The 17,263-nt window shown below is 37.9% G+C and overlaps 2 protein-coding genes across 2 annotated transcripts in view; both read right to left on the reverse strand.

Annotated features, from left to right (window-relative positions):
* Positions 1-3,821, reverse strand: part of LOC139951585 (SRSF protein kinase 3-like) — a 68,739-nt gene extending 64,918 nt beyond the window's left edge. The window contains exons 1-2 of the mRNA XM_071950548.1: positions 3,698-3,821; positions 3,504-3,594 (exon numbers count right to left, since the gene is read on the reverse strand). Of these exons, the coding sequence (XP_071806649.1) occupies positions 3,504-3,594; positions 3,698-3,713 (107 nt within the window). The 5' untranslated portion in view covers positions 3,714-3,821. The remainder of the gene's footprint in view (positions 1-3,503; positions 3,595-3,697) is intronic.
* Positions 3,822-4,370: 549 nt separating this feature from the next.
* On the reverse strand, positions 4,371-16,780 carry LOC139951640 (inhibitor of growth protein 3-like). Its single transcript, XM_071950617.1, has 10 exons — positions 16,673-16,780; positions 16,487-16,558; positions 16,293-16,387; positions 14,632-14,697; positions 13,369-13,465; positions 12,912-12,968; positions 12,178-12,425; positions 11,554-11,729; positions 11,011-11,230; positions 4,371-7,590 (listed from the first exon to the last, which is right to left on the reverse strand). Exons 1-10 carry the CDS (start codon positions 16,698-16,700, stop codon positions 7,462-7,464), a joined length of 1,188 nt encoding a protein of 395 aa, XP_071806718.1. The 5' UTR covers positions 16,701-16,780; the 3' UTR covers positions 4,371-7,461.
* Positions 16,781-17,263: the final 483 nt, after the last annotated feature.

Raw genomic sequence — 17,263 nt, forward strand, 5'->3', positions numbered from 1 at the left:
GTGCAGTTACACTAAACGGCGTAACATGTGAACGTGTGATCACAGCTGGATCAGCCATCGCTACTTGAGTGTCATTGATCCAAAAACTGTAAAGCCGACAAACAACTTGAAAATACAAGCGAAAACTTTCCAAACCCCAACACAAATATTTCTTCCCAAAAGAGAATACAAATGGCTTGTAAGGCTAAATAACTTCACACAACAAATCATACTTGATTTGAGTGTTGTGACGCAGGATTGCACTGTGTGACCCCTTTTTAACATGTCTTATGAGAATGAAAGTGCAAAGGCCCCAAATGGACCCCCCTCCAATACAACATCCAAATCCCCCCCCCCCATCTTGCCACCATGACAAACCTTCATGACACATACAGCATGAATGTGTTCATTGCAACATACACTACAGTCATAAACAACAAACTTGTGAGAAAAAACTTTATGTGAATGGCTCATTATGAGTTTGATGATGTACCAGCCATATGGCTACACAAATTTGATAGATAAACACATGGCTTCAAATTATTTTTGAAGCTTTGCATGGTGTGGTGGTCTCGACATTTCGAACAGTAGGCCTATTACTTTTCCTGAAGATAAACAGAGAATACTGTTTAAAGCGTTGACACCACACCGGCTCTTTTCAGAGCCAGGACACTTCCACAAACTAGACTTACACATGGTTGTACCCACAAGTTTACAATTTACTTAATAGTTTCTTCCTAAAGGGCTTCAAGTTTGAGCACCGCCACGTTAAACTAGAGACAGCAGGTTGAATATTTGTGTTTTGGCTCTTTTTATTTTGTTCAACCAAATATTTAATAATTTTGCTATGCATAAGTGCTGGATGAAATCTTTCCCCCTTTCCCCGAAAAGTTTATGAAATGAAAAGTACAATACAATTGAAAGTGTTTGAAAGAATAGCCTTTACAATTATAATCACAGAAACTTATTCTTGAACTGAAACTTTAAGTACACAGATGCACCCCAATGGTCATATCCAAACAGAAACTACTCCCTCCAAAGCAAACCTGAGCCATTAAAAAGTAGCTCAGCTCATGTGCAATACGAACATGTAAATTTGCTGTCTGACTGTTATGACCTTGTTCATACATTATTCTGTTCTGTACATGAACCACAAGCCAATGTCATAAGCCTGAACTTCAACGATCTGCCATTACGCTTTGGTCTGTACACAATCTAAGGCCGGCGCTACGCACACCAGCTCCGTTCAGTTTCCAAGAATAGAATAGAACAATCTTGTTTCAGAAACAACTAACTTATTACGTGCTCATTCATTAATTAAATGGTTCTTCGAGTATGGATTATGAAAAATAGAAAAATTTCTGTTCTCTATTATTATTGCCACTACACAGTGTAAAATCCGATTACACATGCAAGACATCGATGCAAAACCAAAAATGAATAAAACGCTCACTGAGCGATAACCTCCAAATGCAAAATTAGATTATTCATTTCTCATCAAATAGGGCCTAGATGACATTTCAGACGGAAATATTTCAAGGGATTTTTTTGTACCAGCGTCATCATTAGACCGTCTAGGTTTTATGTAAATCTGTGATCTTCACAATTTTTGTTTCTTACCAATTCTGTAACCTTTCTTTAATTGACCATCAAATACAAACATGCACTGGGAAATGGATAAATCCAATACAAACATGCACTTGGAATGGGTTTTTAAAAATGTATCGTAGAGTGTTTCCAGCTTTTTGCTTTCCAAGAGCTGTATTCCATGGACAGGCCGAGGTCTGGATAAAGGAATTTGGAATTGGAATTCTGACATTATACAATATGTACACTGCTTTACCTCAAGTGAAAATATGTGTTGACAAAGAGACCTGACATGATCTAGTATCCAACATAGTACAGTCAAGTGTAAAAGCCAACATCAACAATTAATGTAGGGGTATGTAAAGTTACTTGAGGCTCCCCCAGGAGAGCCTTACAAATGTTTAGTTTCTAGAAGTATGATGACCTAAGATAAAACCAGACCTCCTGCACTTGCCACATGTACTTCTACTACTCGTCATATTAAATTCAGGTATTAAACTGTGTTAATGTCAAGGTAATTTAATGTGACACTCAAGATTACATTACATCAACTCCGTAAACATACAATGAGGACTTTCCTAATCCATTGTATTTCTCATTGACAAAAAAATAATATTTTTTAATAAATGAACAACAAAGTTACATCTTATATTTCCATGAGATAGATCTGAGGCTTGCAGTTTGGTGGTGTGACGACCATGATGACTAAGTCCATGCTGAGTCGTGTCTCTCTTTTGTAGGCCTGGGCGACTAGTGAAATTTACTACTCAACTAGTCGCACCTCAGTAAAAACAGTTGCAACTTCGACACTAGTCGCAACTTGTTTTAAGTTCCCAAAATGCATTGTGGCATGTTTGCCGCAGGTGCAATAAATTCACACTGAATGAAAGGATTGAAGGATTGTGTCCCTGAGTATGCAAATGTTGTTGTGAATAGTCATAAGCAACACAATTGATTCACACACCAAACAGGTAATCACAACTTTATTTTGCAGTAGTCAGTCGCAACTACTTGTTGCGATAACATGACCCTCCTCACGACGAAGGAGGGTTACGTCATGCAGGCTTCGCCGTCGAGAGGATCGAGGGTTATGTTAATATAATATCGCAACTATCGTGGCGACACAATAAACCGAGCAGGCTAGTTGTAATCTTAATGTTAGTCACAATTTGACTAAGCAATCAATAGCCGTGACTACCACACTAGTTGCCCAGGCCTAGTGTTTTGTGCACAATTTTGTTTTTTTAAACAGCCAATAAAGGATGATCTCAAATATATATTGTAAAGTTTTCTAATAGCTGCAGTCCATAGGAAACATAACAAAATATAACGAGTCTCTTACCTCGCGTTAAAACATGGTAAAAATGGGTTTTTCTCCAGAACGCTCCAAGCCAAATTTCTGCAAAACGCGGGGTCAAACAAACCCGTGCGACAAAGGAATCGTGACGTGTGTGTGCGGCTATTTGATGTGAAAATAGCGCCCTCAGTTTGCCCAAGCTGGAGAACTGTGTTCAAACCCAATTAGGGGAAAAACATCACTGACAGTGACACTGGCGTCAAGGGGTCATCATTGTGACCGGCCGGGTGCATTTTTGACTCAAGTTATTCATTACTAAATGCAAATTTTGAGAGTAAAATGGTTATTAACTGGTATCTACGATACAATGTCTATAGTATTTGGCCATAAAAAGGTAGTTGAAATATTGAGATCATCCTGAATAATAATTGGCTGTTTAAAATATTAAATTAATAATTTTGCTATAAAAATAAAATGCATTGCGTGTGTAGTCAGCATGGGGCAGGTTTGTTTGTCAATATTATTTTTAAGCAAGTTGGAAACTCTCTGTTTTAAAAGCATGTCAGACAAAACTACACACTTTCTCACAATATACATGACTATGACGAGATAACACGACGGAAAACACAAGTGTACGTACTTTGACAGGGATGGCGGGCCATTCTTTTTGCCGTCATTCTTGTGACGATTCTTTGCCGGTTTACGCTTCTTCCTCGCTTGAATGGCCATCACTGGGTAAACACCAAAGAAAAATGGACCAAAAATTACACCGTGATATAAGTCTACAAAGAATGCTTACTATTTTTAGAGAAATATTTGTGAAATTTTGTGTACCTTTGCGTGAGCTCATGATGAAGAAAACCGGTGAAAGTTCTTGACACCTCGCTGGATTGATGACCTCAACACAGAGATTTTATGCATGCGGTTTTTGCATGCATGCAGCAATCCGTTAGATTTGGAAAAGTCCGTCGATCTTCTGTGTGCGTCATACATATAGGGCGCCCTCACTTGGTAAAATATTGCCATGCATTCCATTAGATGTGTGGAGTGAAGTTTGTCATTTAAATAAAATTGCTGATTTTTATCATGTTTTATTACTGAACTAAAACTTTGGAAGTTCTGTTGTCACAAACTTAGATGTATCATGTTGCTGTTGTTGGCAATTATTACTGAAAATTTGTTCTTTCAATCCACTGCTGGTTCTTTTCAGAATATTAGAGATTCTTATTAGTTTCTAAAAGGGTTTTTCTCCAAACTTATAAGATTTCATTCTCATGCAAAGCTTCAAATCTTACTACAAATAATAATTGAGTTTTACATTAAAACTGCTGACACCATGCTTTTCTCCTTACAGTAAACTTTATTCTCAAAATAATATCCCAAATGCTAAACTCTCAAGACACAGAAAACAAGACAGAAAAGCAAGTCGTTACTGTAGTCTTTTATTTTGTTATACAAACAAGGACACATACTTTATAAAAGTACTTTTACAAAGGTATAACTCCAAGAAATTAATACCAGCTTGAAAAAAATTAGCCCCAAACTACCGTATCTCCATCAATTAAAGCCATTGGACACTTTCGGTACAGAAAAAAAAAAAAGTTCACAGATTTACAAATTATTGACAGGGTTTACAGAAGGTAATGGTGAAAGACTTCTCCTGAAATATCATTCCATGAAATGCTTTACTTTTTGAGAAAACATTAAAACAATATCAATTCTCGATAGTGAGAATTGTGGATTTACTTTAAACAAATGTCATGACACGGCGGAACGTGCGGAAACAAGAGTGGGTTTTCCCGTTTTTTTCTCCCGACTCCGATGACCGATTGAGCCTAAATTTTCACAGGTTTGTTATTTGATATACAAGTTGTGATACACAAAGTGTGGGACTTGGACATTACTGTTTACCGAAAGTGTCCAATGGCTTTGAGGGCTTAAGACTGACTACCTCTCACACTATTGAAAGTATTTGAACTAATCAGGCATTTAGGTGTTTAGTAAAAGGAGGAATATTTTATTCAGTACAAGGGTTGACCTACATGTTCACATAGTGTCGACTTTTCCAGGCTATTCAGTTGCGGTTTTTTCCCAAGGGCAAAAATATCAGAAATTATCCTCGAGTAAAAAAGAACATCATGCACATCAGTATAATATAAGTTATCACACAAGCGCGAGTGGAATATGGAAAAATATAGCGCTTCTGCAGCCCATATCCAACGAGGCCGAAGGCCGAGTTGGATATGGGACGCAGACGCGCTATATTTTCCGTATTTCCACAAGCGCATGTGATAACGTATTTATCTTCAAGCAAACTTGGCGCGTGACATAGAACACACAGGACGCATGGTAGTGATATTAGCCGTGCAATATAGGTTTTTATCACCACTCCATTCTGCCAATCTGATTGGATGATTGGCGCGTACTTGAAGATAAAATAATATGGAATTTCGGCTATTTTAATTACCTCCATGGTCTTACAAAGTAACCATGTAACACATGAATTATATTCTGGTTAGCATAGTTCTGTTTTGCTCAACTAAGCTATAAGTAAGCAGCTCTAGGAAAATGGGCCAAGTGCAAACAAAGTGAGCATTAAGATACCGAGATATAATTCATATGTTAAATGGTTTTGTAAGACCCTGTCCATTTACAAGGTAGTGACTTCATGCTCATTTATGGTGGGAGCTGGGGCCCATTTCACAAAGGGATAAGTTTTGTCTTATTGTGTATCAATCTTACTGGTAAGATTGCTTAGCAGTGTGATGTCACAGTACAAATCACTGTGGCAATATTGACAACTGAACTCGTGTGTCTTAGTGCTTTGTGAAATCGAAGCCAGCAGGTCGGATATATTTGCTAAGCCCAAGAAAACTGTGCTTAGCTGAAACAAGTTACTAGCAGTTGAACTATGTCATGATTATTGCACATGTGACTGGTCCTCCTTTTTTGTAGTACAGATCTCATCCACATTCCTAAAGGGCATTCGGGTACAAAGTTCATAAAATAAATCCTTCCCATGAAATACATTCATGCATGCATACAGACACCATTGGTTGGAAAATGCCTTAGAGTTGGGCACTTGGCAGAAACACAAACAGGTATGTGTCACACCATTATTCCTCCATGGTCACACCACCACCAGCCCCATACAAAAAAGCTCAATGTTCCCTCATTTTTTCCCAACAAGTAGTGTTGGTGCGCACAAGCAATGTGAAACACACACATTTCATGGGACGGGTCTACTAAGACAGAGTTAGACAAGACTATAAACCAATACATACACCAACGATTCTCATTGAACATTATTTTATTATTAAGTAGGATTTGAAACTTTGCATGGTGGAGATAAGATATAGAAGAGTTTGCGGTAACACCATGTAATAACAATCTCTAAATGAGTTGGGGTGGTTCTGAAAAGAACCGTTGGGTTAACTCGACCTTTCGATCAGTAAGAACCGTTGGGTTAACTCGACGTTTCGATCAGTATGCTGATCGAAACATACTGATCGAAACGTCGAGTTAACCCAACGGTTCTTTTCAGAACCACCCCAACTCATTTAGAGATTGTTATTACATGGTGTTACTGCAAATTCTTCTATATTTTATTATTAGCTACATTTCATACTTTTCCTGCCATGATACATCATTTTACGTTGTTGAAAGACTTGAAAGGCCTAGAATGTCATTCATTTAGTTAGGAGGAAAACGAACCTTACATGTAGCTGGACTTCCCTCTTTCTTCCATTGACTTCTTTTGCAGATTGGCTCAAATTTCAAATTGGAATCGGCAGAAACCAGAAACCAGAAGTCACAAATACCATTTTAACCATTTACGATAACAAACGTAGATGCACAACCCTAGTTGAATTGCCTATTGGTTAATCACCGAAACAGTTATTGGTTACAGCTGCGTAAACGCACCGCCTGGTCCAAGGTAGGATTTGAACATAGATTCCCAGAGGTAACAAGGAACAGAAACTGCTAATAATAATAATAATATATTAATAACTAGCTCTGATACTGTAAATTTTACAATGACGTATCTGTGCGCTTTACATTAGTGCCCTGGTCAATGGGCCAATAACTTCCCCTTTAATGTTTCTCAGTTCCTTGGGAGCATACAGCCCGAGCTGCTGTGGCGTTCCAAAGGCTTGTTCAAACACAGTATCAACCTCTACCCTCGCAGGTACCCTTTTATACCCCTGGATGAAGAGAAGCAATTATCGTAAAGCGTCTTGCTCAAGGACACAAGTGTCATGACTGGGATTTGAACCTACACTCCAATGATCTGAACCACCAGAACTTGAATACGATGCGCTTAACCACTCAGCCATGACATCCCAAAGTACCACTCAGTCATCCAGTGTGTGGTCCTCCAAGATGTCTATGGTATATTGACTAGTGTCCAAGAATGACATCATTGCCTTCATCATCTGATCATCCACAAGATCGTCTTCTCTTCCTTTATAACTTCACTGGCACAGCAACAAAACAATGGAGGTCTTCTGTAAAGATTTGGCGCCTGTGAAGCCCTCGTCCTCTCTTCTGAAAAGAGTCTTTACTAGCATTATTGTCCAAAGGAAAATTATTGCACTTCATTTCTTGTTGCTTGAATCCTTCTTCTCTCTTCGTTTCATGGCTACGGTGCACTGCGGACAAAACCACTTTCCTTTAGGAGGGTTTGTGATGCCCACACAGCCGTAATGGAACCATTCGATCGGACACTGTGTGAGAATACAGAGAAATACAAATTAGCGGTAAGTTGTTAATCTTTGTCTATGAGGGTATTACACAGTAATTGGAGTTTCTCGTTTTGTAAAGCCTTCGATGTGGCTTTAACCTGCTTTCTTTAACTTTACCATGAAACTAGACTATCAAAATGGGGAGCTTAGCAGACTCATGACGTGTCCAGCCCTTTAAAAAATATTGCTGGTTTCACACATACTTTTGGAGGATCCTTAAGTAAACACACTGTCCTGGCATCCAACTGTGATAATCCCTTTAATCCCTTAAACAAACAACCTGCTCTGGATGGGCCTGACTGGATGATTTCTGGAACTACTTTTAAAAGCTACATGAAATAGCCATTGGCAATGGCAATAACTGAGCAATATGTGTATTTTAAAATTAGTACTTTTTACGTAATTCTGTCAATAATGGGTAAATTAAGCTTAATGTACATTGCTTCTAGATTTTGATCAGGCATTATACATTATATACATGTACAAAAGTTTTTTTTTCTTTTCTTTTTTGGCAAAAGATATTGTAAGCAGTTCAAAGCCCAGTATGGAAGCTATAATTGCAGCTTTCTTTGCAAACTGTGACTACTTTGTACTTACAGTATTTAATATTCAAAGGGAAATGACGAAAAACAACGTTTACAAGACCCATGCACTCTTGGCCAGCTTTTATTAAAAGCATTCTAAGTTTATCAGGGAACGATTTCGTCCAGTATTTCTGCATGGACTGTTACGCAATTTTTTTTTGTATAGCAAAATCAAAATTTTGCATAGCAGTCCATAAATTTTGTATCTAACAGCAAAATGTTAAAAATCGCTTAAATTGCAGACACATAAATTTGCGAAGCGGGCTAAAGTGTTAGGGCAAACATAGTACAGCCTATAGTAACTTAAGTCGGTTTTTTTTTGCCTTTTTTGTGTGTAAAAATTTAGGGCACCAAGGCAATTTTCAAAAATTTCAAAGGGCATCAAGGCAATCACAAAAAAAGTTGCGAAGGGCCCGACGGTAATTTGGAAAAAAAAAGACAAAAAACCAGTTCTTCCAATTTGTCCATTTCAATTTTCAATCGATTGCCTCCTAACTATCGTATTTATACCCAATATGCACTAAAAACTAACCCACAGAAAAAGAAAGCATTCATCTAACTGAACAAAATAAACAAAATAAAGAACAAATCTTACAATACACAATGAAATAATATTTTTGTTCATACGGCTACTATTGGTCATGCTGGTTGTGTAGTTTGTCGTAGAGACGCTAAAATTCCCACGCAACTGCTCGGTTTTGGGCGATGTTGACAGAAAGATATATATCCATGTGCGCGACGCCGACTAAGCTTTATATGATGTATGTATGTACGTTATGTACGATATACTATTATGCATGCATCGTGGGGGAGCATGTGCAGACACGTCGTCGTTTTCTCAAGGCGTGTGTGTTTTTAGTTCGCGTAATTTTACCAATAGAGGGCGTTTAATCTCATGCTATCGCATTGTTCTGAAGCGCCCTCTAGCGTTCAAAGTTTCTTGTATTTTTGTGTCACACGCAAAGAACAACGACTAGTGGGCTTGAAATCTGCTGTTGTGCGTGAAATCTGGTGCTAGTTCTATGCGTGTTTGCTGACGTTCGAGGGCCAGTGCAGCGGTTAAAAAGACAAGTTATTTGTCACTCATAGAACTTCTTCCAGATGTTTTATTTTGTAAAATTAATTTAAAAAACGTTCGCATGCATGTTCGTCACGGACAGGGCCTAGCAGCACTACTTTATCTATAAACAGTATTAGTGCGCACGCACGGTGCAGCCGGCGGAACGAAAGTCGACACAAACAATAACCGTTCTTTGCTATTCATTGATGGATTTTTACCATTCAAAAAAGAAAACCAATTAACTTTTTACAATTTTAATCATTTTAAATATTGTACCAATCAATATCTTAGTCTTCATTTGAAATAAATCCACATGGATTCCTTCAGGCAGGATGGCTTTGTCAAACCTTATCGGATTAGTGGTGATAACGATCTTAATCCCCCAACTCCCAGCTGATTTTTCTCACTTTAAAAACCTCCAAAAGTATGCGTCCCGACCCGACCAGATACAAGGTTTGGTCGGGTCGGGTTTTAGAGGGCCGGACACGTAATGCTGTAGCCACGTATGATGTGGGTGCAAGGGGTCAAAAGTCAGCCCAAAAGCTTTCCAACAATGAACATCCCCTTAAACAGGTAATATGAAAATTAACACCCTTTGTGGGTTTTTTCTTTGTCTTTTCCATTTGTCAATGTGACGGTCATAGAAATCCTTTTATAAACCTGAATTTCCACTTTCAACTATTTCTTTTGACCAACCCACAGACAATTTCAAAGAAAAAAAAATCAAAATTGTTTAAAGCCATTGGACCCTTTCGGTAAACAGTGTTGTCCAAGGCCCACACTTTGTGTACCACAACTTCTATATCAAATAACAAACCTGTGAAAATTTAGGCTCAATCGGTCATCAGAGTCGGGAGAAAACAACGGAAAAACCCACCCTTGTTTCCGCGCATTTCGCCGTGTCATGACATGTGTTTAAAATAAATCCGTAATTCTCGTCAACGAGAATTTAAATTTTTTTTGCTGTTTTCTCAAAAAGTAAAGCATTTCATGGAATAATATTTCAAGAGAAGTCTTTCACCATTGCCTTCTGTAAACCCTGTAAGTTATTTTTGAAACCGGGAATTTTTATTTCTTTTTTCTGAACCGAAAGGGTCCAATGGCTTTAACATCGACTATTCTGAGCTTTTAAAGTCACCTGGAAATATAATTTTTTTTCTTTCAAACATAAGAGTATATGCTTACGATCAACAAAACAATTTTTTTAGTAATTGTTTGTCACGATTTATATGTTTAAAAAATATATAAAGTTGTTTGGGGGGCTGACTCCGCCTGCCACTTTTGTGACGTCAATCGTGCCAGACTTTGCCTGCAATGCATATAGTAAACACACGTGCAAAGTACATGTACGTCCAAGTCGTGAGTTGGTACATTTCAAAAAGTGTTTTTCTGCATTCAGCAGCAATTCACCTGGTCAGCATTGCCGGAAAAAAACATTTTTTTTTTTTTTAAACTTACAAACTCACGACTTGGTCCATACATGTACTTTGCAATTGTGTTTACTCTACACATTACAGGCAAAGTCTGCCTCGATTGACGTCACGAACAGCGCCCTCTCGGGTCGGGGTCTACTCTTAAATTTGTAAATAACATAAGAACTGATTTTTTAAAACCTTAGTTAACTGTTTATTCACATTCCACTCATCAAAACACATATATTAGTGACAAAAGCTTTATCTTGAAAAAATACCACTTCCAGCTGACTTTAAGTAATTTTGTGCTGAAAGCTACAGTAGGAACGTCATTGTGAGTACTCACATTGTTGTTGTCGCAGCCAACCATTTCACCATAGGATACCTGATTGCAGAGGCAGTACCGTGGTTCATTTGGATCGTACGACCAATCAGGGGCAGGTGGATTGGTGTCCTCTAGGATACTATCAGTCAGGAGGTCTGCTAGAGGCTGTAACGACACCGCTGACTGGGGCTGCAGCTGGGCGCTGGTCACGCTGGGGGTGGACGCTCGCGAATTGTTCCTGCTGTAATCAATCAAGTGATGTCAGAGTTACAGTTAATTGGATGACTTAAAATAAAAGCAATCAATCACCTGCACTTCATCACAAAATTTCAGTTGATATCTGGGGTGTTGTTATTTCTACTTCTATATGGACAAAATATCCATTAAACAAAGTAGGGGACGTTGGCGCATTGTAGTTATAAAGGAACCAGTCAAGTAATGCAACTGATGCTGTTATTTCTAATTCTATAAACCAGTATCCAGTTTTAACGACAATTGTAGGAGACATTAGGGGAACTACATGAACTACACACAACTTCCCAAACAGAGTTAAAGGTTACTGACCTTCGACCCCTATGCCTGCCACTCTCTGTCGTTGTTGGTGTGGAGGATGTAGTGGCTGCAGTACTTGATGACGCTTGACTGGTATCTCTCCCGACTCCACCCAGTCCGCTGAACCCTCCAGACTTCAGTGCCTCGTAACTTGCTTTCAGGCTGGCTGTGCGCCTTCCTTGTTGCATCTAGCATAAAATGACACAAACTGTTTACTATTTACTGTTCACTAACAGTTATATATACCACACACGCATATCCTTGTCATTCAATTGGTGGAACACACGTCTTGTGTCATCCATTTTACTGTCAAGTATTCCTATTGCGACACTTCCCAATCTAATATTGGAGTTCAATGTGGATAATTATTAGATGCTTCACAGCATTGTCCACATGTAATCGTTCCAGCGCACTTGTGCAAACAAGGTTGTACCACAGTCATGTCACAGCCAACAAGATTGTGTCTACATAAAGTGTTCCACGTTTTTTTAAGAAGTGTTTTTAGATTTTTCAGAGTTTGGTGTTGACAATGTTCTACCTTTGTTCCATCTTCGTTAATCCATGTCTTCTGAAATCTGACTGATTATTTAGGATTTTAAAACTCTAAACAGTTGATGGGTATGCTTTGTGCCTCACCTGTAATGTGTTAGACACAGCTTGAGCTGCGGCTAGAGCGATGGCATTGCTCCCTGCACCAACATGGCCGAGACTGTAGGACAGGGCGGGTTGGGCCGACGCAGAGTCTCTGCCCTCCAGCTTCATTGTCAGGCTGGATGAACGGAAGCCGAGCATGTCCTGGTTCATATCAGCGTTGAGGTTGGACAGGTGTTTCTTTTCCGACTGAGACTTCTTATCGACATGATTGTCAAAGTGATTCTTCCTTTCTGTGTATGACGAGAGAGAAAAACTATTGACTCTCAGGTGACATTCACTAATATCTTCGTGGAAGGCCTTAAATAGTCTGTTTTAGCTCATGAACGTTAGCTCATGAACGAAACGCCAGGATTATTTTCAATTTTTTAGCTTTGTTTTCCTGTCAGATAAGTAAAGTTGAGAAAACTGTGCACGTAATCAAATCTTCACTCCATACGCAAACAATATTTTCAATTTTATTTTAATCTCTCTTATGTTTCCAACCTGAAAGCTTGAATTTGGCGAGTCAAACAAAACAACTGTGAAAACCATTCAAAATATAATCACACAACAATATCAAATGATTTCTGCATTCGGACAAAAATCGATTGAATTTTCAAGGCGCAGTGAGGAGTGTATGGCGCTGTGTTTAATATTGCGCACGTGCTAAAGATTTAAAGTGGGAGCAGGTCTAATTTACTGTAAAAATAGTTTTAAAAAAAAAACAATAAACTTACTTTCTCCTCTCGTTGGTGCCTGCATCTGTTTTTGTGGGATGTCCAGCTCCAATGACCCTGCAAAAAAAATATCTTAAAATTAAGATTTGTATAACAAACGAATCAATCAAAGGTCATTTGTAGAGCGCCAAAATCAAGAGTTTGTTCTAAGGCGCTGAGGCACAGTTGAATGGTTAGTAAGCCTGCTGGAACAGGTGAGCTTTAAGGAGTCTCTTGAAAAAGGTAAGTGAGCTGGCATTTCTGATCTGTGAAGGAAGCTTATTCCACATTATAGGGCCACATACAGAGAATGATCTCTCTGCAAAAGTAGAATAGCGACAAACAAACAAACAAACAAACAAACAAACAAACTCTCCGATTTGAAAAGATGAAATCAGAAACTTTCCGGACCTTACTTATTATAAGAACATTGTATTCAGTTCTTGTCTTAAAAAAAAACCCCAAATTTGATACGTACGTCTTTCAAGAACCTCGGTGATACCAGCATTGTCTGCTTCCAATTCCATTTTGAATTTGTTCAACTCCTGGTCCAGTTTACGAAGATAGCGATCGACCTAGACACAGATATTGAGGGAATCAATTCAAGACAGATTAGAAGAAATGTACTTATTTTCAAGGTTTTGAAGCAATGCAGAAAGGACTTACTGGAACTAGAATATATATCAATGAATCAAACATTGTAGAGATCAGGGATCAAAATTAACACTGGACCACAAGCCTGCGGCCAGTGATTTAAACATCGGGCTAGTAAACTCATAATCGGACAAGCCCAATTTATTTTTAATTTGTTTGCAAGTCGCCAGACACCAGGCCTAAAGGCCACTTCAAGGTGTGGGCAACAATTATTTTATTCCAGAGGTCATTGCCACCTCCTCCTTGGAATAAAACAGAGTTACCCCCTTTACAGTCCATATAGATGTAGGCTTAGGTATCATCAATCCGAAGTCTGGCTGGTAGAGCAGAAAGCACTACCTCCCCAATTTTACGTAGCAAGTGTCACGACCGGGACTCAAACCCACACTCTGCTGATCAAACACCTAAGCTTGAATCCGTTGCTCTTAACCGCTTGGCCATGAAACGCCACAAAATGGTCTTGTATTTTTCAATTGAATAATAAAAGGCTACCACATTGTGTAATTTCTTTGTGAAAAGATAGTTTACTATGTTTTTGATGATTCTTTCAGTTATTTTCAGTATTGAAGTACTACACAGATGACGAGATAGATTTTCTCTTAGTGCTTGTTCAAATCATCTTGATTCTGCAGCCGATTTCACGAAACGCTAGGATTAATCCTATCTCGAGTTAGGACGAGTAATAATAATAATAATAATAATAATAATAATAATAATAATAATAATAATAATAATAATAATAATAATAATAATAATAATAATAATAATAATAATAATAATAAATTACATTTATATAGCGCATAATATGAATTAACATCTCTATGCGCTTTACAAAACAACAAGTAACTCGTCCTAACTTAGGATTAATCTTAACGTCTGCATGCTACAGTGCAGGGTTGGAAAGCGTGCTAAGTCCTAAGACTAATCTTAAGTTAGGAAGAGTTTGGTGAAATTGACGGCAAGTCCTATAAAATAAATTGAGCTAAGAGCCCGGCAATCTTGTGGATATTTCCCACTGGAGACAATGATGGATTTCAATACATCTCAACTTTGGGAAACACAACCATTGTGTTTAATGTTTTCATACCAGATCATAAACTTGGTTGGCCAGTTGCACTTTTTCATCGCAGTCCTCTAGTACTTTGTAATAGTCCTGCAAGAAAAATATATTAACAAGAAAAAGATTGTTATGGTGTTTTAACAGTATAACTTGTGAAGTTTGTTAACAAAATAAATATTGTTCAAAGGCACTGGACACTATTGGTGTCTTGGTGATTACTCAAAATAATAATTGTTAGCATAAAAATAAAAACTTGCTTGGTATCAAGCAAGTTGTATATCATATTCATAAATACTTAAGACAGTTTATCCATTCTGATTGGTCGAGAGGGCATCATGAGGGGTTGTTTTAACAACAGTAAAAAGTGTTGAAGCATGGGCGTGACACTCTGTGTGTATGAGACATTTTCTTCATTCCTATTGGTCGAGAGCAACGGCTGAAACACACGCGATACGCGCGACGCGAACACAGCATCTCCTTATAAGGAGTTGTTTACCCGAGGGCCTTACCATTTCCAGCTGGAGGGGTATTGTGTTGAAAGAAATTATTGAACAATTTTAAGTTTTTGCATTTATTTTACCTTTAGACCAAAACGTGCTGATGTGTTTTGACCGAAAAGGTATTTATGAATGGGAATCAAAGTGTGTTGAATCGGTTTTCAACTAGTGGTTTAAACCCGCTGAGGCCTGGTTCTTGATAATTTACCTTGACTTCATCTCGGTAAAATGATCAAATCCAGGCCTCGGCGTGGGTTTAAACCACTAGTTGAAAACCTCTTCACCACACATTGATTCCCTTATTGTAAATTTGTTGATTTGATGGGTTGGTGTCAATACAATACAAAGTTCATGTGAAATCCCAAATTGTGAAAAATATGAAAGTTGCAATTCAAGACTAAGGCCGTGTCCGAAACGACGACTTCGGCTACAGCTACGTCTAGATCAGCGCGTCTACCAGTGTTGAAGAATAGGCAGACGCGCGCGATCTTCAGCTGTAGCCGAAGTCGCCGATTCGGACACGGCCTAAGTTTCCCTGATGTAACCTAAACTCCACAATAGCCCACACTTGAATGTTGTGGCAAGGAACAGTTTTATGTTCGAAAAAAGATCTTTCAAATGAAACTTTTCCAACGTTTCATAAAAAATATAATAATTTTGTTTATCAAAAATACATTAATTAAAATGAAAAAGAAATATTTGTTAATATTACTTACATAAATTATAATATATATTTTTATGTTTTTGTGTATATTTGTTTTAGTTTATCTTGTTTATTATCCTTTGAAACTGAAAAGAACTTAGGAAACTGAAAAGAACTTGGGAAAATATGCTGCATTCAGCTCTTTACTGTGCACATTTGCCATTAAAAAGTTGTTTGCAAAGTTCTTGACTTTTTTGCCAACCGGATACTCCAGCAAATTTTGCAGAACTTATTTAATGAACTCTTGGCAGTCTTGCAAAGTAAAGTTCAATAAAAAGTTTTATTTGTGTTTGATAGAATTCAGCCCGTCTGGTTAAAACCAATAGTTTTCAAAGTTCTTTACTTTTACCATGGAGCTATAATGCTTTTACCCATTTTAGCAAACTTTGCAGAACATTACATAACACTTTTTTTATGAACTCATTGACACTGCAACAAAGTCAAGAAAAAGCCCACCGCCTGAGCTACAGGGCGCCCTCAATCGTTACCTTTCGAATAGCTTCATAGATTTTTGCCTCCGGTTTTGCCTTCTTTGCAGCCTCAAAAAACTTCTTTACCCGATCATCAAGATTATCCATAGCATCTAATACAAAAATGAAAGAACAATCAATAGTATGGTGGAGGTTGCACAACTCTCACTTTTATTTTTGATATAAAAAACTCAATTTTAAAATTTACATACTTTGCACTTGCAGATCCATTTCACGTATTTCCGTGAACCTTTCCCGCAAGTCCATCGGCAGCTGCTCGATCACTGTCAAAAAATAACGAAAACAATCATTTTTAAATTCTTATATTGAAAACTGTTTCGACAAAATTGTACATGACCATAAATGCAAGCTATGGAAATAAACAATTGCATACTTACTCTCCAAATAATCCTCCAAATACAACATTTTGCTTGGTGGATTTATGTACAAATTTAGAAGAAAAATATAAAGCGTACAAATTGATCAATACATCGAGTCATCTGATTGGTTGAGAGATCAAGCCGTAATTTAACATTTGCTTAATACTCCTAATTGTTTGAATTAAAATGCAATATCATGGTCTTATTTAGACACAATTTTTTCCGCAGAGATAATTGTGATTTATTTGGCTAAAATATATAATTTTAAAGCACAAACGAGGTATATCAGTTTTATGTCTGAGAACCAATTACCGTGCGGCTTTGAACGCTACCATGGCCACCATTTTGGACAGTTCTTTCTTTCAATACATTGACTGGTACCCGCTATACAAGCAGTTGAGTGGCACGCGGTTACGCACGGAGACCACTTCAACTGGATGAAGTAACTTTTATATTCTGGGCGCGGCGCCTACTACACGATGGGACTGTGGTGGTTCTCATTAAAACTTAACTAAAATTATGGGTATGACAAGTTTGTTTGGGTCGTTTCCGAACGAATATGATTTTTGTTTTAACCGTAATTGCCAAAAGTACAGTGTGCCGACGGCA

Source organism: Asterias amurensis, chromosome 2 (assembly GCF_032118995.1).
Source record: "Asterias amurensis chromosome 2, ASM3211899v1".
NCBI classification, from domain to species: domain Eukaryota; kingdom Metazoa; phylum Echinodermata; class Asteroidea; order Forcipulatida; family Asteriidae; genus Asterias; species Asterias amurensis.

Coding starts and splice junctions, on each gene's coding strand:
- LOC139951640 (XM_071950617.1), bottom strand. CDS start 16,700: ATGTTGTATTTGGAGGATTATTTGGAGA. Junction 16,559..16,672: donor TTTGGAGGATTATTTGGAGA/GTAAGTATGCAA, acceptor ATTTTTTGACAG/TGATCGAGCAGCTGCCGATG. Junction 12,426..12,911: donor GGCACCAACGAGAGGAGAAA/GTAAGTTTATTG, acceptor CGTCATACACAG/AAAGGAAGAATCACTTTGAC.